The sequence below is a fragment of the Apium graveolens genome, chromosome 3 (assembly GCF_009905375.1).
Source record: "Apium graveolens cultivar Ventura chromosome 3, ASM990537v1, whole genome shotgun sequence".
NCBI classification, from domain to species: Eukaryota; Viridiplantae; Streptophyta; class Magnoliopsida; order Apiales; family Apiaceae; genus Apium; species Apium graveolens.
Window position 1 is genome coordinate 154,641,399 of NC_133649.1, and position 22,611 is coordinate 154,664,009.

At 34.3% G+C, this 22,611-nt stretch overlaps 1 protein-coding gene across 1 annotated transcript; it reads right to left on the reverse strand.

Moving 5' to 3' along the window:
• Positions 1-71: 71 nt before the first annotated feature.
• On the reverse strand, positions 72-22,160 carry LOC141712866 (histone-lysine N-methyltransferase ASHH2-like). Its single transcript, XM_074515968.1, has 18 exons — positions 21,855-22,160; positions 20,084-21,595; positions 19,578-19,776; positions 16,246-16,412; positions 16,060-16,139; positions 14,780-14,911; positions 14,584-14,700; positions 14,118-14,210; positions 13,698-13,775; positions 12,787-12,843; positions 9,691-10,546; positions 9,549-9,604; positions 9,132-9,211; positions 8,962-9,044; positions 8,781-8,860; positions 7,834-7,913; positions 2,382-2,427; positions 72-1,300 (listed from the first exon to the last, which is right to left on the reverse strand). Exons 2-18 carry the CDS (start codon positions 21,540-21,542, stop codon positions 161-163), a joined length of 4,803 nt encoding a protein of 1,600 aa, XP_074372069.1. The 5' UTR covers positions 21,543-21,595; positions 21,855-22,160; the 3' UTR covers positions 72-160.
• Between the last annotated feature and the right edge of the window lie 451 nt (positions 22,161-22,611).

Below are 22,611 nucleotides of genomic sequence, written 5' to 3' on the forward strand. Positions count from 1 at the left end.
AATCTTAATTCCATATTGGGGTAGTAACGATAAAAGAACAGCAAGTACAAAGTAAAACTGAACAAGGTGTATATCTAGATAATTTGATGGTTAAATGCCAAGTTGGTGCTGCCTACTCCTGCATGTATATTCTATGAGCTAGTCTAAGCTTTCCGCTTCTTTAGCTCCGGTGCCCAGGCCTAAACATATTGTCTCCATTTCTGGGGCCATGCCCAAAGTTCCCCCCACCAAGTCTACTCCGTATCCAGGGAGGACTTAATTTTGTGTTGCTCCACTTTTGCTGCCTCAAGTATCTTCTTTCCAAGCAATTGAAGGCGCCACTTGTTCCTCGCCTGTTGTGCTGGTTGACGATAGCAGATTGTTGTTCCAAATCCGGAACGGCTGCAGTAGATGTGCTATAGGCATTTTGATCTGCCTGATAAGTGGCACAATTTTGAAAAGCTTCCCCAACTACTGCATCAGATCTCTTTGTCAAAGAACTTGAAGCAGGTGCAGAGCCTCGCCTCTCACGGGCATATGAAGGTAGTGGTGGGTAAGGGTGAAAGGGAATCCCAACTACGGCCCAATTGTCAGCAGACTCAACAACAGGTCTACCAAATTGCTCCACCACATGCAATGGAATTCCAAATGAAACAGGCAACCTTGAAGTGAATCTCTCCTGTGCTTGACCTACTATCACTTCATAAGGGTACTCTGGACATAAGCACTTCTCTTGGTGGAGACCTTTAGCAGTTGAAGAAGCACCAGATGACATTAAAGAATCTTTATGAGGGGAATAAAACCCGGGATGTACATCCCCATCAATGTTCTGCCCGTTACCATCTAGATCTCTAGTTTTGGTTCGATGAGGGGAATGAGATCGAGTGTTATGCTTTTTCTCAAATACAATAGCAGCCCGGTTAGACCACACATCACTAATCCCATGTCGCAGGTTTAACTTTGAAATGTGTAAAGATTCGTGATGAATCCTTGGTTTTTTATGTGGGAGGCTTGACTCTGCTGGCTGTTCAAATCGACTTTTACGCTTGCCGGCTCTTGTTTTATTGGCAACACAGTCACTATTACATGATGCAGAGCAGCTGCAAAAATTTTGACAATCAATTTTATCCCCACCTTTTGGTTGCTCAATGCATTCTACTGACTCGGGCCGTCTTTCACCCACATCAAATGACTGACTCTGTAGTGCTGATAACCTGTTGCAGTTTGAGGGACCCCTACCAGTGTCTCTGTCCATGTAATAGTTTCTCCTGATAGGCCGAGGAATCCACTTATCTCGAAAACTGCGTGCAATTTTATGAACCTATTGTCCCAGAAAAAGACAAAAAAATTCTTAGAATTTAATCCAAATTGGTATCAGAATTTGTAAGGAAAGTATACAATAAGTTACATTAAGGTGCACACCAGACTAAACCACCTAATGAATCAGCAAATACATGTCATTCAAGTCTATTACTATAAAGGAACAACAAAAGCAGGCAACCAAGGCAATAGAGAATTATGTGATTTATAATATTAAGCAATTTATTAACCTTTAAAGAATAATACTTCAGCCTTGTAACATATCATTATCCATCTTTATCTCTCTAACAATGCCCGCTTAACAAAAGATCTGTTGTTTAATCTCCGTATTAGGTCAATGGGCATTAAATTAGGATCAACATCCAACTGGACAGGTTAACTAGGACAATTAGGGATCAGAACTCAACATTCTGAAGTTACTAATTGTGTTATCCTGGTGAACAATAAGTACAATTGAAGTTCTAGTCTACCTCATCCCTTTCACTCAATTTTAATGTAAATATTACCTTCCTCGCATATTTGAGTTACATTATCGAACATCAAAGTCCTGAATTGGGTTATCTTCACATTTTTGCAATTATATTCACCTTGCACATAACAATTCCTAACAATTCCTTGTGTGGTACTTGCACATCCATCCTAACATGTAGACTTCGGGCAGCCTCGTGGACTACGGATATAATAGGTCACACGGAATGTTCATGTTGCAAACCCAAAACAGATCCTTCTTTTTATTTAGTAGAAGACTACAAGTTGATCTCTAGGATCGCTCTGCTATCGCAAGATTCAACAATTTTACATTTTTATTATTCTGTACGAAGAAGCAACAATTAATTACATAGTTATCAGGACTAGGAGGTCCTGCTTAAGAATGTGATAATACAAAGAAATTGAACAAAAATTAAACAAGCATAGAAGGGCCAAAGCTACTTTCTAAATGAAAGAAAATTGAGAGCAGAATAAAATGGAAACAAACAAACCACTTCAAACTTAATAAACTAAGAATGAGAAATCATGTTATAGAAGACAATTAATAGAAAATACGGGATATAGTTAATGACATTCCAGATGGAGAATACTACCTGTTTATCATCATGCTCCGTCAATGACAAGATTGACTCGCTAAAACTGCACAACAGAAATAAGTGGCAGTCTTAAGTTGTGACCCAGAGCAGCACCATAGAAACAAAAAAGTGGTTGCTTTAAAAATTAATAAGGCCAATTTACACAGAGCAAAATAAATGTTAACCTATATGTAATTCAGTCAAAGGAGACAGTAATATAATGACCACAATAATTACACATACAGTATGCATCAGTTGAATTACAGGGTGCACCTAGTTCCTGAGTAACCCAATCAAACACTCGCAGATGATAATACATAAGAATTTTGGGTTTTGACATTTAAAACAGTTACAAATTTCACTGAAATTTACATCAATATATATGCTCCTTGAGTTTCAAGAATTTTACTTTGCAGATAATATTACAAGGTTCCCTGTTACCCCGATTCTTCAATTTCCCCATAGTACCCGTGGCTGTTAGAAACTTATTTTAGTACAAAAATGTATATGTATATTTTTTATAATTACGGATTCTGACACTATTGAAGGTTTCATAGTTCAGGAATAGGTTGAAACGAACCATTTTTGTTGATAAGAATAAAAAGAGAATGAGTTTGTGAGAAAATAGAAGATGTTTTGGCTGAAGAAATAGTCGGTTTAAATAGCCAATAGAATACCAAGGGAGGCGAGGAGTGTTGAACAATTACAAGTAAAAATAATGATCCCTCGACTCCCTAGACGGATGTGTAATAATAACAGTCAGTAAAAGATCTAAAGCAAGAGTTAATGAGCACGGGAAATAATTAACAATTACTGTGCACATGCAGTTTACGTCCAAAACATCAAAAGATTCAAGGAAACAAAAGCCCCAAATTTGACGAAGAACCCTAAAAAACGCATTTAAAAATTACCAATCCTCGGTTGATTTTGATGATAAAATCAGGTAGAACAGATTGAGGGCTTTGATTTGATTACAAACATGATAGATTTTGCTTCTCAGATCACTCTAAAATCAGTGTTTGATCTTCACAAGCTCAAGAACAAATGTTAGAGGATTTTCTGATTTTCTGAAAAATAAAATAAAATCTGATTTTTAATTAGGGTTAAATATCAAGTAGGTCACCTACTGCGTCCAAATGTATCAAGTAAGTCACCGGTTACAAAACTGACTCAAATTAGTCACTCATTTGAAAATTTGTATAAAAAATTAATCAATCGTTAGTCAAAATTCTTAAAAGTATTATATATTGAGTTTCACACATTTTTTATGAATGATATTACATCCAAATGAAAGGTTTCGTGTTATACTATTTTAGATAATATTGTTAGATTTTTAATATTTTATTAACTATTTATTTTTAATTTTTTGATTGTTTTATTTGATTTAAATAAAAATAAATAATAGATAAATTTTTAAAAATTTAAAAATATTTTCTAAAATACTAGAACTCGGAATCTTTCATTTGGATGTAATATCATTCATAAAAAATGTATGAAACTCAATATATAATACTTTTAAGAATTTTGAGTAGCTATAGAATGATATTTTTGATACAAATTTTCAAATGAGTGACTCATTTGACTCAGTTTTGTAATCAGTGACTCACTTGATATATTTGGACGCAGTAAGTGACCTAATTGATATTTAACTCTTTTTAATTATAAGTATTAATAAATAAAAAGCTATTTATACTTATGGAATATTTTCTAAAAATTACTAATTATCCAGAGAGTGATTGCCATGTATATAAGTCATATATTTTATTGGTGATTATTCAAAGATAATTATAAATATTTAAGTGCTAGTATCTAATTCATAGATATTTTGTATTTATTTATTTAATATTTATTTTGGGTAGTTTGGATTATGGAAATTGAAGCAATTCAATGATTTTATTTGCTCCACAATTCAAACTAACTTAAAATAAATAAGCAGCATGATTAATTATAACTAAATATGTCAACAATTGATATCTAGTATATTGATTGTAACTTATGTGTTATAAGTTAATTATGAGATTTTGGTTTTAGTGAATTTAGCAATGCTTATATCTCAAGAATTCACTAAAATCAGAATATGATTGTAGCATGATTAGTTATGTGATAATTCTTGACTTATATCAGTTAATGATACTTAGACAAGAGTTTAACTATGAACTAATTGTGAAGTATTAGTATTTGTGACACTACTTAGAACTCCTCTAAGTAATCAATACTTATCTTCAGTCACTTATACTAATATACAAAGTGTGGAAATTTTTCTTAAGTATAACTATGGTTAAAATGTTTGATTGCTTTATTAGAAGTAACCATATGTTGTCAACTTAGAATAATTTTTATACTTATTTGCAAATTCCTAAACACTTTGATATAGATGCAATACTCAATGGATCAAAGTATATTGAACTTAGAATATCTTTCTAAGAATGCAAACAAGACAATGTTGGTTAATGTTACTTTATTTATCGAACCAACATTGTTTGAGATACTACATTTGTTAGGAGTTAACAATTGTATAATATATGAAATTGAATGTTAATATCTTTTTGATAGATAATTGGTATTTAATTTATTGATATCTTACTCTAATATACTTGAATAATGATGTTCGACAATTCCATGTCAAATCAGTTTCATGATTTAACTTATATTAAAGTAGGATGCAATATAATTATTGGTATCTAAAGTACTTGACAAGTATCAGAAAATGATATATTGTTAATATTTTGTTGCAGATAATTGTGAGATTTTAAGTTCTAGTGAATTTATATGAATTGTTATATCTGACAGATTCATTATAATTTAAAATCAACAGCATAGTCAGTATTATTAAGGTTATTTATCAATAAACAATTTTGTTGATTATAATCTTATAAAGATAGATTATGGAGCGTTTGACATGAATGAGAATTGCTTAGACTTTACCCTAAGTGATCAATGCTTTTACAAAAACTCATTCATATTAAAAGACAAAATATTTCTTTCTCTTCTTAATACTGCTAGGTCATCAGTCTGTGTCTTATCAAATCATTTATCTTTTTAGGCATAAAAACAGACTTGTGCACTCGAACAGTTTTAGGAGAAAATCAAACTTCTTTCTACTTTAGTGATTGCTTATTTCATTTAAATCGTTTTGAAATCACTATTGTACAACATTTCTCTCAAAAGATTAAATGCATGATTTTCATTCTTTATAGATCTTAAACGCATTTTATCTCTACGTTGCAATATGTTATGTGATATAGGTTAAGCCTCCAATGGCATTATTTCATTGATAGTCATGAGGTTGCAAAACCCCCTGAGTTTGATAGTTAGGGAGGTCGCCATCAAGATATAAGGAACCCTTCATGGACCTGCCTAAACAAAACTTATACTTTTACCCCCAACCACCACCCTGAGGAAACAATGCGATGGGAAATTCTTTCATGACCTTTAAGCCGCTAAGCTCTCAGAGGTCCAAGGAACAGGTTGACCCAGTCGAGACAAGAGCCTGGCTAAAGGAAATATAGGAATCATTTGAGATTCTAAATGATTGACGAAGCGCAAAAGACTGTTTTTGTCACTTACCTTCCTAAGAGAGAGGCCACCCGCTGGTGAAAGGCCAAGAAAGATAAGGGGTCAGAGGTTATAATAAACCGATTAAAGTTCAGTCAATTATTTTCGGGAAAGTACTTCCCAAGGTTATAGAGATAGTGTAAAAGCTTTAGAGCCACAACCAAGGCGGACGAGTATGATGAATTATGAATCTTAGTTATAAAAGTTGGGAAGATTCGTCTTGAGAACACGAATCCAGAATGACGGGATGTTTAAAATCATATGTATTTGAAGGAAATTATGACACGACACGGAGTCCCGGTATCCATAGTATAAGAGAGCAATTATAGGCGCTCGTGCCAGAGAAATACAGTGATGATGGTTAAAGCCGTGAAGGTTGTATCATGGTGTGAAAGATTGACATTCCTTCTGATGATTGTGCGATACTCGACCGTAATAGTAGTTTGATAAAGATTTAATTTATGTAATCGCCGTGAACGGGCTATCTATCTTAGAAGGTCCTATCTTGAGACAAGTCAGGGCCATGTTACGCGAGGATTAAATGAACCTTTGAGCATCATGTCTCCTAATAAAGACATATGGTTAATAATGGTATTAGCCTGCTATCGTTGCTTTCATTGAAACTCTTCTGCAATTTTATCTGCTTCATGACATGTATGTACGTCAGGATCAGGAGTGTTCTCATGAATCATGAATGGTAATTATGTTACCTCCTTAGAAGAATTTGATACGACTGGTATGGACTCCGTATGGTTAGCTATTAAGATTCCAAGGAAAACGAATGACTACCGTAGGTCCACGGTGGACTATAGTAATGCAGCAATGATTCTGCGAATAATGAGATGATAACAACCGGGAGAGTTGTATTGTAATGGATGTTGAGATTGAGTACCACTAATCGGGTCGTGGTGATGTATAAGTTATCATTGATAGACTAACTAGTGGATTATCTACCTATTGAATATTTATTCTTTCTTATCGACAGAGAGTCGTATTACTATACGAGGAAGGTTGTGGGAAAGCGTAGAATTCTAGTAACGATGATGTCTAGAATGAAATCCCAGATTCGATTTTCGTTATCGAGGGAGTTTCAACGGTGATTGTTTATAAGCTTGAGCAAGAGCATGGGTTCATAGAATGATGGACGGAATAGCAAAAATATTCAGGCACGTGAATTGCGATGCGATAATACTGGATATTGATATAGATACTTATATTTCATTCTCCTTTGATAAACCTCTATAGTTCAAAGGTAGATTCCAAGCTAGATATTTTGTGACAGTATATTTTTTATATAATGCTCTTAAATTCGTTCTTTTCTCTCCTTTTCATTTTGTACAAGCTGAGAAGAACAACCCTTCCAGAAGGGGAGTTATTGCCGAATGACTATCTATCTGTGCGATAGAAGCCTAGTAGGATACCATCTATTGTTTAATTGCTTGTCAAGTACTAAAGGTTAGCCACCTTCTGTACTAACTATGCGATGTAACAAGTGTTCATGATCATAGTGATCTCTCAATAAAATCTTTTACTTTAAACACCTAAAGCGATGTCCTGGTAATAAAGAAAAACTTTAATTAAACTTAGTTTCGATCAAGGTGATCATGTTGTAAAATTTATACTTGATTAAAGGATAATTGAACTTCAATAGCACCAATATACTTTTTCGTTCTATTAACCAACAAAACTATATGCACAGCTGCCTTTTGCCAAATAGCCTAAAGGTTTCTAATTTCACTTTGTGTGTACAAAGCTGAGACAATTCCCTCATTCCATGTTATCCATGCATGTATTTCTGTGATCGTATTGCCATATATGCTACTCTAACATGTTGTAATAAAAAAGGACGATGGAAGAAGAATTATGTGAAATAAGTTAACAGGTCGAATAAAATAATAAATTGATTTTTGCTGACCTCTCCACCCCAACACAGCGTGGACCTGTAGTGATGTGTTCCAGGGTAAGTATCTCCCTCACAGCCAAGTACTCTATGACCTACATAAAAAAAAGTAGGCAATTTGTCATACACTCATTTTGGTGGCAAACTTCTTTCTGCAACTTCATATTAATATAGTACTGATCAAACAATAAACTCTAAACCATTTAAGTTATCATTAAATAAGCTAGTAAAACAGCCATTTCTACAACAATTTATCTGAGCATAGGTGGTTTGAAAGTTGTCCAGTCCCCATCTAAACCATAGGGGACTCTGTACCACCTGAAGTTGCTTTCTGATACACCGTTCAGGTTAAATTCAGTTATTCATCACACTACGAGTACTATCTAAGTAACCAAAGTATATGCCGCCACTTCTCCTTGGGTGTAGCTACGGATACTTGGAAAACCAATTAAGAAGTAAGAACTCATAACCTGACCAACATAGTAAATAAGAACATGGAATACCACGATGCCCCCAACCAACCCTATTAAATGAAATTAGACTCTGATATGATCACACAGCATAGGACTGCAGACAAATCTTGTATAGCAATTAAGTGAAAACAGTTTAAAAATTTAATAGAAGATAACTACAAGAATACATTTCTTGAAATGGGGATGCAGTTTACTGGTCCAAAAATTTATAATTAGATACTGATAAGCTGAACAAAAAGATAACAGAAGTCCTGGCAAAAAGTAACAAGTTAACAACCCAAATGGTTAATGCTTGCACCAATAGTTTTCTTAACAAACTTGCTCGCTCTATTTTTTTACGTCCTGAACCAAAAGTATCAACATTTTCACTCAATAGTCATATGAGACATCCCCACTGCCCATTACAGAATCTTGAAAACAATAAATGTTCCATTTAAATGTTTTGGAAAAATCAAGTTTTATGCATATTATACGCCATAACATACGCACCTTCAGAAGCTTTCTGAGAATTGGAATCTTATGAAACTCTTTTCTGCACCGCTTCATTATATTGTGCAACATCTGCAAACCTAAAATAAAAGAACTATGTCAGAACCCTGAAATAAAGGTACATGAAAAATTACAAAAGGAAATGCAAGTAACATATTCTAGAATAAGCTAAGGGACAAACCATTTTTGTTTATTATATCAGCCAAAACAGTCCGTGATTGTGTTTTCAGAAGGGCGTCAAGAATCATCGAAAGATCTCGGTTGCTGCAGCACAAATAGAGTTAACAACTATCCTTTGTAATTGTTCAACAACTTCAAAGACTCGGTATAACAAGCAATATCCATATTAACCTTTGAATTCCTTCTCCATTGACACTATCTCCGGAAGCTGCAGTTAAGAAGAGTAGCTTTAGGTAGCCCTTTGATGCATCCTGTCATAAGCAGATAATAGAACAGATATTACTGTACAGCTCAGTAAAAAAATTATGGAAAGTGTTACCTATTATGCAAGGAGTACTCCACAAAACTTTTTTATCACGGAGAGCAAGACATAAATGTGTAGAATCGTGATATTACGGACAAATAAGACGACAGCACTATAAGCAGCAATCAAACTTGCCACCATGAATTTTTTTTAAGAACATTGACAATCTCAAACGGAGGTTGCTTAAAGAATACAAAATGTCCAAGTAAAGAAAGATCCAAGATCAGGTACATGCAAGTCAACCTTTAAGAGAAAATTCATACAATAATGAAAGAAATACTTACTTTCCTCTTGCTTATTCCCCCTTCAGCATTCAGCAGCCCGTTAAGTTTCACCTGAACTGCATTCATTGAAAGAAACATAAACTAAAATATGAAGACTGCACTATAAATCCATTTGCTGGGCAAGGGAGAACAAAGTGCAGACCTGCTTCAAAAGGATCACTTGAGGAACTGTCCACTAGTTTATTTGATTTGTAGGGTAACTGATGTAATTTTTTTCCCATCTCTGGAGTTTTTACAAGCACATCACTCTTTTGAAGTTTTTCTTTTTTAAACGATGATGGCAGGGGAGAGGTGTTTAGGATGAAGGGTGATACAGAAACACCATTCTTTCCTTCCTTGATGTCATGCTTGCACTTCCTCTGCATATCAGTCTTTACAATTGATGATCTGTTCAATTTTTTAGTCGATTTCTCAGAGCTCTGTGGGGTTACCAAAGATTTGTTTGACATTTTATCACAAATGATTTTGCTCTTTCCATCATCAAGTTGCATAGAAGTATCTGTTTGCATAGATGATGTTAATCCCATTTTACTGTCCATTTCCATGACACGTAAAAGTTCTGGATTAGCAGATGAAGTTTTTTGCACAGATTCTTCAATGCTAGACATCATCGTACATTCAGCAGCAGTTCTTAAATGACGGTTTTCTTTTCCCTTTCTTGATAAACTACATGGAGCCTGCATCTCTGCCACAGCCTCCGAATCCTCAACATCACCTGCAGCTTTGCCACTAACATCTTTCCCAACAATAGACATGTCCGTAACATCAATGTCAACAGAACTGCTAATCGAGACCATATTGTCCAGGTCATCATCGCTATCTTCACAGACTATAACTGATTCTAGATTTTCTTCATCTGAATCATCTTGCACAATAATTTCATCACTTGAAGGATCACCGCCTATATAACCCCGACATATCGATGAACCACATAAACATTTTTTGGCAGCAGCTCCAAAAACCCGTACATAATTATAATCAAATGTCAACTCTTCACCCTGACATAACGGTCACCCAAGCATAAGTTCATGCCCAAATATTTTAAAGAAAGAATTTGTCCATGATAAGGGGAATCTACTTGGTCAAGTATGAAACAAATTATATAAAGAATTTGAAGACATCTAAATGCACCACAACCACATTCATCAGCATTAGACTTGGTGATCTGATACTGATGGGTGAAACATGTTATTATTTATTTTAATTTTTAAACATCTAACTAAATATTATGTAGGACATCAAAAAACATGTGCTGAGGTATGCACTTGCAAGCAAGTTTCGCAATGCTGATTAACTTATCCAAGTAAGCAACATCTGTCCTGGACAGCATGCTTCTAAGGGATATCACCCCAGGCCAATGCAGAGGTGAACATGCCTAAACGGCCAAGAGATTTGTTCAAAAGATTAAAATACAAGGGATGGAAACTTTGGGGAACAAAAGAGAGACCTTCTGTACCAGAGACATTTCTACAATTTTGACGTGTTACTCACTGACTCATGCATATAGAGTGTGTGTGGGCTAGTTGGTGACCTCAAAGAATTGATTACATATTACAGGTGTCAAAACATTAACAAACTTCCCAAACTTTATTTGCACACCTCGCAACCACTAGTCAACTCATTGGCCCTAGGGTTTAGATGCAGCAGTAGATAAAACAAAACAACAAACGAATATTAGGTGAATCGCTCAGCGAAGCAGATGTATGAATTGGAAGTAGCTATGGAGGAGAAGCTCCGCAGATCTCTCTTAGGCTTAGGTGTGTGGAATGGAAGTAGCTATGGAGAAGAAGCTCCGCAGATCTCTCACAGGAAAATGTCACCTCTTTATACTCTTAGTCTTAGGCCAGTTCATTGCCACATATTTAGTTATAGTTTATGGATGGTTAAAGAAATTGGTAAATTTTGATCATTTGTTTTTTCTCCTCAAAAGGTCTGGACCAGGCTATAGGGTTTTCAAGGAACAAATGAACGAAGGTGATGCTTTCGCTGTGTGCAGACCCCTTAGTGTTTATCTTTAAATCTGTAACATTAGTCAAGTATTAGTATTTAAGAATGGAAACAATGACTTGAACTCTTCCTTGATCTTTATCTTTTAGTCAGAAGACTGATCTAAGAGCATAATAAGGATGCAGAGAACAATGTTGCACTCAAATAAATTAACACTTAAGGCACTAAAACTCTAATTTTCTACTCCATCACCATACCCTCGCTGGTACGAACAAAAGGATAGATGGTTGCACATGGATCCTTCTGCTACAATCTTATTAATTGCACCTTTTCACCATATTTTGTATATATCTTATCTAAAAAGAATTACCGTTTTCTGTATATATTTATTCTCTACTCAAATATGTTGGCAAGTGTAGAAAAGGTTGTATGCTTTTGTCGACTAACAACAAACTTTCGTTATCCTATTCCTATCTATTACTTCATATTCATTGTAGAAAAAATAATGGAAATGAACAAAAAGGTTGTGCAGGTACTCCATACCAGATTAGAGTTACCAATAAAGAAACAAGTGAAGTGTAATGATCTAGTATATAGTTGCACCACATATGTCTATATACCACAACTGCTGAACAAAACAACTTCCTATACTTTTATAAACTAAACACATGCACTTATTAACATGTAATTACATTTATCCTAAAACCCATTAAAAATGTTAAACATCATTAACAACAATATATATATATAGGAGAATGATCAAATACAAACAAAAATTAAAATAAAAACTAGGAACTAATCTAAGCCATTAGATCTACTCATCTAATGGTCCCCCTAGATTACCCCACCCAACTACTCTGCACCCTCCCACACCCAATTTCAGCTTTTCCCCTCCGTTTTTAATTTGATTTTTCCCGTCAAACCGTAAGTTGTTTTTAAAATCCAATTTCACTGTATTTTTCTACATCTCTCAACGATCGATTTGCATACCATATGTGTTATATTTCGAATTAGTTTTAAAAAAAAATATTTGGTTTTTAGTTTCTATTTTAAATTGGTTTCTATTGAAGTAGCCCCTGTATTTATATATATCTATATATATAATGAGATGAGATATGACCAAGTGTGCAAAGAAGGTAATCATACAGACCACTAAAGGAATCTGCATTAAGTTATCGAGACCTTTATACAATAATCAGAAAAAACTAAAGTACATTAGTATAGTGGAATAGTTTAAATATTAAGAAATAAGATCGAAAGCATGCAAGTGTTATGTGCACAAGAAATATACCTTCTTAATATCTCTTAATGAGAAAAGTCCAATGCAAACTTCTCCATTCACCATCCACTGCACCAGTCCAGCACATAAATTAAAAAAATTAATCATTCAACAGTTATGAAACAAATGTGTGCACTTATCTAGTGTTAGTTGGCATTCAAATAGATTTGAAAAAGATATGTTAATAATAGCTCTATTAACTAGCCAATCAAGTACTATACAATCATACAATTTGAGAATGCCGCTGAATTTGAGATCCCAATTATACTAAACTGAGACCCCATCTTTGTACAAGATTCGAGACCTGCAATGCAACTTTGGCAACAGTTTACTCCTAAACTGAACTTTCAAAAATAATTCTATCAAGCTTCAAGCATGTAAAAAATAATATTAAACAACTATATATATATTATGTTTTTTGTTAAGCACATCACTACTAAAATGCATAGCTACTCTTGGTTGGATAAATGCATAATTAGATATTTGGTTGTATATTTAGAACCAAAGATGACTATAGCTATCCTTCCCATGTCATTAATTAATTAGAAATGGAGTGCAAGTGGGTCCACTTCAAATGAAATTGTAGGAGTTAGATAAAATGGCAGCTAAATAAATTGCTATTTCACAATTTTAAAAGATTGACAGGCTGTGATTTACTAGAGCCTTTTCTCATTTTAAAAGTTAAAAGTTATTCTTGAAATATAACTCTCCGTTGGCCTTCCTTTATACAAAAAGAGAATTGAATGTGAAGAAATAAAAGGGAGGGAAGGATGAAGATTGTGATAAACCAGTTAACTGCAGCAGATTATGTTTTTCTTACTTGTTATTCCAACATCCAAATGGGCCTATTAATTTATTTTCTATTATTGCCATCAAAGTTGTGTAGTTAAGTACAAAGATCATTTCCAGACAAGTACAGTCACCTTCTCTGTACGGCAATTAGGTTCGCAGCTGTGGTTTACAAAACGGCCCAAATTCCCTTTAACGCAGGCGTCTATTACCTGGAAAAAAGACACGAATTTTTACTAAGTTAATAAAGTTTAGCAACAGAAAGTTAATTGGTTTTATGACGATGGAGTAACATCGTTTGACAAATCAATGTCCTAATAACCCTTAATACACCTCACACACTGCCCATATGTGCCAAAACATGACCATCTGTTATAATAACAAGTTCTGTTTGCTGTAAAATTATACCCCTGGTATTTTTTTAATTTTTAATGCCTGTGCTATCAGTAAACCTAAATAGGACTGATACATTTCAATCAGTAATATGCTGAGGCCTGAGAGCAATATTTCAAATGCTTAGATAGTATCAACAAAGAAGTTTACGACAGCCGCACCTCACTGCCATTTAGTGTCATGAAATAAAAATGCTTATGCCCCATCAAAGCATACTCTTTTTGCCGAGCCTCATAGGCATGCATATCAAGCACCTGTAGACCAGTACGAAATTGAGTTTAACAAAAAAAAGGGGGGGAACATATTTAGACTAGTGCCATAATGAGGATTAGACAAGTTTTTATCTTTAAACAGTTTAGACAAGTGTGAAGTTGTTAGATTTAATTGGAATGACAAGCATCAACTTTACTCCATTTCAACATAAACATAAATGAGTAGAAAACTTCCCACACTTTCTCCGAGCCAATAAAATAAAAAACAAATATATATTATTCTGGTATACTTCATATTCTGATAATAAAGACATTGGTTTAGCAACCTTAAAAGGAAGAAGCCATCTCTAGTATTTAAGTAGTTCATTCGACAAAAAGTCAAACCAAACTCCCATATCTAACTGAGTAAAATTACCTCTCCCACGTATTCGATAAGAAACTGCCCCTCACGGATGTCCTCTAGTAACTGAAGCCCATGGCCTTTCTTTCCGCTTCGGAAGCACTTCAATTTTGCATAATTCCTTTGCTGGAACTGCAAATCACACCAGAAGCCGCATCGGACTAGTGTCGAAATAACACATAAAATAATGAACATTCTGTACAGAAAGTACCTGGTTGTTTGAACAAAGTTCTCCACATGGACATGTCCCTTTTACACATTCAATGTTAAGCATCCGATTCAGGCATCCATTCCCACAGCCCATTCGGCCTCCTAGAGTTGATTTGCAGTGACAAACCATTATCTGAAATAATAGTATCTAGATGGTGAGAATTTGTCTGAAACCAGATACTTAGTCAAAAAACTAAAACACACATTTAATGATACTAGCATCTATTATACCTATAAACATGTGCATTAATATAAAGGAGATAATCGAGATATCCTGCACGAGTACGTAGTCCTCTATCCCCTTTTTAAAGCAAACTTACTTTTCTAGGCTGTAATGTGTATAATACCATTATAACACTCTCCAATATATTGAGATGGCATCAATCTAGTACATATTATTAAGACATGTATACACTTCATTTCCATTCAAAATCTGGTCTGAAATTAACGAGAGCGATATTACTATATTATGATCCAAAGAAAATTTCTACCTTAAATGGAGGGCTTATTGTTACACTATCGTTCAATAGGTAATAATAGCTACGAAGTACAGAAAGTCTGTTTGGAGGAATAGTAGAAGTCGGACAATTTAATATCATTTGGACTTTCTGGGCGACAGTGGATACATTTTGAACATGTGATCGACTGGTTTTAGTTTAAAATGAGAGGGTAGAGGGTTCTGTTTTTTAGCTATTTTGTAAGGAATTAGAATAGGATACGGTCACCGTGTATTAACAGAGGAAGCGGGTATATAACAGCTTCCTTCCATAATTTCTGCAAAGATACTATTTTAAATATGGAATATTCGACAATAAAAAATTACGTGCAATTAATAGCATTTTTTAATTTATAAGACATAACACTACATATATATGTACTGACTATCATCAATTAAAGACTTGAACTTAAAAAGAAAAAAGCGAAGGCAAGTCAAACCGCATTTATGTCAAAAAAATGTTCAATACTTTGGAACTGAAAGGGAGAATGTTTTTAGTTGAATATAAAAGTTTACACTGAAAACATAAACCATCTTTGTTTCTTGATATGCTCCATCTGACGAAACATGTTGGCCATGTGCAAAGTAAAAGTTCAATAATGTAAAAAGTAAATTTAAGCATTCTTAGTGTGAGCAGTCCCCTGAAAAGATGTACAGTCACGTAGATACTAAAAACATATAATATCAGCATCCCTAAGCCACTAAATATAATATAAAAACGATCGGTTATTTAACAGATAATACAACTCACTCAGTAAAACAGTAAACAAGAAAAACAAGTTCACCTCGTCAATAGTTTGAGTTTTACGGGTACGATGCAGGAATTGATTTGATCTGATTAGCTTCCAAGAAGACTGCTTCGAAACTGCATAACATTAAACTGTTTTTAAAATCTAGAAAGAGATCTCGACACTAATCCTGGTTAAAGATAACAGCAATATAGCTAACATACTATATTTGCCATAAGCTACCTGTTGCTTTCTTTTTCTCCAATCTCTCAGTCTTATGAAGGTCAGCAGCAGCATCTTCTTCACCCGATGCATCTGATATATCCAACTCGGCATTGATTTCTGCATTTGACTTCTCTTGAGGGATTGAGCAGTCAGCAAAGTCTTTATCCACATTTTCCTTACAGATCCTATCATATATAATGTAACATAAGATCATTTTGGGTCAAGCTAGAGATGTAAGTGCAAGTAGCTAATATGTGAATCTATCATTTTGACTACCAAAGTTAGAAGAAGTCCAGAAACAGTCAGCTTCATTGTGTCATCATGTAAAAAATTACTCGTCCCTTTCCCTGATTCCAACATATCCCACATCATAAGAAAATGAACTTCCTTTTAAGTACTTTTCTTAACAGTAAAAATGTCACTTCCCAACATTCATCATTAGACAGATTGAAGCACATAAGGAAACCAAAAGATCATAGTTTGAACAGCTTAGCCCACAACCAGGCAGCACACTACCCAGTACCCAACAACGCATTTCTGAAATTCACTGGGTGTTAAAAAGATATATTTTAAAAACCCACTTCATTTCTACGATGAAGCTGATAAAATCATGTTAGGCCTAAATGGCCACTTTATACGCATTAAAAAAGACCTAACAATCGAACAAAAATATAGAAATATACCAAATAACAATAAATTACAACCCACATCTACATCGTGCAACGTAATTTAAATTGTCATAATTTTGTCTCTTTGATAGTATGTTAAAGCGGAATGAATTGTATGTACCTAAACTTTTCCACACGAATAACTTTAGTTACTCACATTGTAGATTAACATACAGATGGTTATTGCACTAAGAACCTAGCAATGTATGTAGCTATCAAATTGTTTTAACCTCGTTAACATAATTGAAAGTTTGAAACGAAGGTCAAGTCTCCATTTTCTTTTAAACCATACCTGCACCTACAATTGGGATGTAAAATTATAGATTTTGGAGAGGGAATTGAGGGTAATTAAATGAGATGACTTTGGTGAGGGAATAAAGAGCGGAGAAGAAAAAAGGAAGTATATAGGGTAGGAGAAGTTCTAGAGGCAAAGAGAGGAGATGGAAGGAAAAAAGAGGATTTGACAGATGTGGTAACATAATTAAAGGAGAGATTAGACGACCTCAAATTCTCAGATATTGTTTCTTATCTTCCAGTGGATTGTTGGCATTTAATAAGGTCCAAACATTAAGAATTAATGAGCAGTATAGAATGGAGAACTTAAGTGCACGAATCTTATAGGCCACAACGCTTTAGCCCTTGGGTGAAACCCCTCGTGCTTTTAAGAATGCCTACTGAATTGAATATTTTCTATGGATACGTTCCAGACAAGATTTGTATGGGCATCTCTATTGACTACCTAGACATTGAGTTTCACACTTAAAATTGGTTTTTACTTCCTTTAAGTTGATTACATAAATTATCTATTGAATTTCTAAATTCTGCACTTTGACTATCCTATCTATGGACAAATTGAATAAATTAGATGCAAAGTGGAAAGCTCCTGCTGCACGAACAAATGTAACCCAATTTTGTAAGCAGATAAAAGAACAGATAATAATGAGAACTAATTGTTGGAGATTTGTACAAAAAAGGCTCAAACAATGCTTTGATAGTTAATACCAACTGCAATAAAAAGAACCAATGGTTAGAAATTTGTAACAAGCCTCGAACAATGCTTTAATAGTTAATACCAACTACTCCAGATGTAACAAACAGACCAAAATAGGATCAAAGATGAAAAGCACAAAAGTAAAATGTAGTTAAAATTCAGAGAGAATTCCTGCACGGTACTTTATATAGACTAGTTAGAGACCTTACAATATTCAACTTACTGATGAGAAACAAGAAAATAAAAGATTAATGTTATCTTAATTTTAAGTTATTATTTTAGGATGAAATTAATTGTGTCATACGGTTTACTCATAATAAATATATAGGTTATGCGTTGCGGTATGACAATATCAAAAGAATTTGTTTCCTTTACATAATGGCCTGATTAAAATTTTACTTGTTCATTGAGTTTCAGGGTTTCATTCATAGACAAGGAGATGTAATCCTTCAAGATTAAAAGACTTGAATCATTGGGATTGAGATTTTTGTTTAAATTGCGATTCAAAAAAAATTCTTCTCTTGTGCGACTCAGATATCCCGAGGGCAGTGGTTCTTTCAAAACCAGTTAAATATCATAATGGTCACTGTCTCGCTGAAGTGGAGACGGGATATCGCTTCACACTATTGTTACCGAGATATCATTTAATTAACTTCAGTGTGTGTGTGTGTATCAAGCCGTTAAGTCTAAAATATCTCATTGACCGAAAACTCTTACATGGCAATAAATGTAAATGTTGAAGAGATTCTGACCAAGTGGTGACTAGGCTATGACATGGTACCTAACTGAATTAAAGTGAAACAACACGGTCTTCTTAGATTATATATATATATATATCTGAAGATCTGCTTGAACAAAACATAATGTATGGCCTGATTTTACAAGGAAAAGGATAGACCCAAATAAGATATCTGCACAATTAAATTTAAATATGCAGAAAACTAGGGACTCATATCCATTCATCTCGTCCCACTCAGTTTAATCTTAAATACTTTAAATCAACAACTTCTATTTGAAATTAGACCTAACTTTCTTCACCAGTGGCTAAATTCATGTTTTTACTAGAAACGTTGTATTGGGTTTAATTGTCAAAAGAAAATGTAGTGTAGAGATGCATACATTGTCGAAGTAGACCAGATTATGTTATTTTTCCTCATAAATCCACCATGATGCCACTAGGATGACATGTCAGCGTAAATTCAAGTTTGCATTCAAACATGACAGATTTCATATATAAAAAATTTCAAGCTTAAAAACATGATATTTATAACTTAGGTGAGTTATGTGATACCCCGTTTACGATAATGAATGAAGTGATATTGCATCTCCACTCCAGTGACGACGTTGATATATTTAACCCCTTCTACATGTAAGCAACCTTAAGGCTTGTGGATTTCTACCGATAATCCACCAAATTCTATTATTTATTTCACATTTGCTTCTTTTGGATTCCCTGTGCTGCATCAATAATGCTTTATTTGTAAACACAAGCACTATTTACAACCCTCAAACACGTAGACATGAGTATCCTAGTCCATAATATGTTCCTAACCACTAATCTACTATCTAATCATGTTACATACAACTTGCTGTCTTCAGTTAAGTTCTTACCAAAAGAAAAGATATGAAGGTAACAATATGTATATGTTACATAATAACATAATATAAAGGAGATAGGTAATATACAATACCAACTGATTTTTGTGTCTTCAATGGAATCAGCAAGTGTGGCTGGTATACGCCTCCATTTATAGCAACTATCACAACTCACCCAAGCAATTCGTGGAGGTAAATATTCATCTTGTGCCCCATTTGTTTTTATGTGAGTTACATCTTGGGTTATGCTACATCCAATTTTGGACTCTTCGTGATCGATGAATGTGTGACTTCCTACAAAACCAACTTATTTAGAGTCGCCTTCAAGAAGAACGAGTTATGAATTCATAAGCATGCTTAAATTTTGGAATATTTTTTTAAAAATTTACCCCACTTCAAAGTATAAGAGATTAAAAGCAACATTTTATTACCTCAACTGTAGATTAACTTATCTTTAGTCCTCATTTGGGAACAAAATGTTGAAATAATAATTGCTTGTGTTAAACTAGAAATAGTATTATGAGAATAAGATTATAACTTAATTTACACGGAGCTCAAATAAAGAAATTTAAAAAAAATAATTCAAAAACGCCACAAGTACCTGTTTTTATAAGAATCTCACTCTTACAGACAGCCTGAACATGATCAGATTTTTCTCTGGCTTTGAGGTCAGAGAGGTCTCCCATCAGTTCATCTGAACTAGCTTCCGGGGGCATTGATTGAGAGCATTCTAACCTGCTCTTGGGAGATCCCGGACTGTTAGTATTTATATGATCCCTAGGTTTAATGGAAGGAACACACTTCTCTAAACTCTCATGTTGAGACCTCACTGGTGAGCATAAACCTCCTCCCAATTTTTTCTTACCTTCATTGGCCGAATCTCCAAAGTCAGCCACTCCTGATGATTGAAATGGTGGGTCCACAAAGGATACGCTGCAACTAGAAGTTTTAGCAGATATATTTCCAGTTGTAATTGACATATAAGTTTCTCTTAATATAGCATCATTTGTCGTTATTTGTAAGTGCTTATGTTGGTCAGCTACTCGAGTGCCGTCTATAATTTCTGGGATCGGAGGTTTATCATCTGTACTGCAATTAACATCTTGGCAGGGTATATTTTTCTTGATTCCTTTACTACTACTTGCCACAGGTAGAGTTGGTCTTGAGACCTCTCCAGAAACAGCACAAATTTCTTTGTCTAAAATATCGTCCTCGGCAATTTTTTCACTCGCCTGGCTGTCTGGAATCATGTTAATAACTTCTGAATCAGGTGATGTTCCTGGATCCAAGCACCTGCTATCTACTGCTTCTAATTGTTCAACCTGTTTCTGTGTAGCAATTTCATCGTGACCATCCGGAGCACTATAAATCCTTTCATCGAACTTTTCCTTCATATCTTCAGTACATTCCGGAGACTTAATCAGGGTATGACAAGAAATTCTATCTTCATCCACAACACCAGGGATGATGTCTGATGAGCAGCTTCGACCAAATGTGACTTTCAGGCGAATGCGACTAGTTGAAGCAGGGATTTCTTTCTTGATCCTCTGTGATCTTGCACGTTTCTGATTACTGTTTAGTTTAACTTTAGCAACTTCCTCAACACCCCAATATTCTATTAACTTATCATGCTCATCACGATTCAAGTCAGCATCTGCAATCTCCTCAAAAACATGATTAATACTTTGTGGTGAACCCCAATCAGAATTTCGAGGTCTAGAAATCAAACTCCGTCTCCCTCTTGCATCATACTCGAAAAAACTCAAATCCAAAGGCATTTTTCCGTTATATATCTTCTTACATTTCCGAGAAGGCCTTCCAGTATCTGTTCTCATTGACTCCCCACTACCCACCACATCTTTCACAACCTTTTTTTGTCCACTAGACCTCCCTGACCTAGCATTACCAAAAGTACCCACATTTTCATCAGCACTTATGGCAACCACCACAGTCCTTGTAAAGCTACCCTCAGCTGTACTAAACGTCTCACATGACTCCTTGGAAGCTATTTCCCCCAATCCACTCCCATTTCCCCCAACCGTACCCATCTCATTAACCATTTCTACCTTTCTCTACGTAAACAACTCAGCTCAAAACATCAAAACCCCGAAAACTGCAAACAACAAAAAAAAAAAAAAAAAAACAATCAAACACCGCATTGGAGCTTCTACACAGAAAATCACAAAACTAACCCTAAATCACCTCTAAAAACAAAATTACCTATACAAACATAAATGCACATATACATAACCAAAACCTCATAATTTACAACAAAAAAAAATGACACAAAATCAGGCAACACATAAAATTCATAAATTTTCGATAAATAAACGAAAAAAATGCAAAAATTGAAGAAAAGCAACGAGGCATACCAGGTAAGGAGGATGAAATAGCGAGCATTAACAGATAAAATGAGAGATTTGTTGAAGCCAAGAAAAAAGCCACAAATTTAGAGGTGCAGCTTGTATGTATGTATGTATGTATAGGTTTATTATGTATGTATATGTGTATATCTGTTGTTTAACGCGTTGGAGAGATGTTTGTTCCGGCTGCTCAATCCGTTGGGTGTGTTCTGTAAATATAAATTAGAGATACAAATAATATATTGTGACTCTGTGTATTGCTATTGCAACCTCCTCGCCTATTTATTTTGGTTTGCTGCGGCGAGTAGAAATTGGAAAAACAACACGTTCTAAATTGTGATTTCAATTTATATATTTTGTTACCATAATGTGTGACGGAATACTTGATAATCTTCCTTTTTCTTTTCTCCTTTTTTACAACGTTTATGTGACAAACGTTGCTTTATATGAATATTATTATAAAAAAGTCCGGTTTTAGGATGCGTCTTCCAAGTTTTCGTTATATTTCAATCGGTTGTTCTCTTATTTTTCAATATTTACTTGGGTATTTGTTCAAGTTAACTGATTTTTATTTAAATTCAAGGGGTTAAAGCTAAATCCATTAATCTCTTATTTTCAAAAATTTACATAAGTATTCGTCTAAGTCCATCAATTTTTCGAATACTTATTTATGTAATTATAAAGATTCAAATTGAATAAATTTATTAAGATATTTATTTAATAATTGAACATGAAGTCACTTATATTAATTAATTAAAAATTCTTC

Bases quoted from the DNA above. Each gene is read 5' to 3' on its own strand.
- LOC141712866 (XM_074515968.1), bottom strand. From the start codon at position 21,542: ATGGTTAATGAGATGGGTACGGTTGGGGGAAATGGGAGTGGATTGGGG. The intron at 8,861-8,961 runs GTTTGTCCCTTA...CTTTTATTTTAG, and splicing joins TGATATAATAAACAAAAATG to GTTTGCAGATGTTGCACAAT. The intron at 1,301-2,381 runs GTAGTATTCTCC...CTGGGACAATAG, and splicing joins CGGAGCATGATGATAAACAG to GTTCATAAAATTGCACGCAG.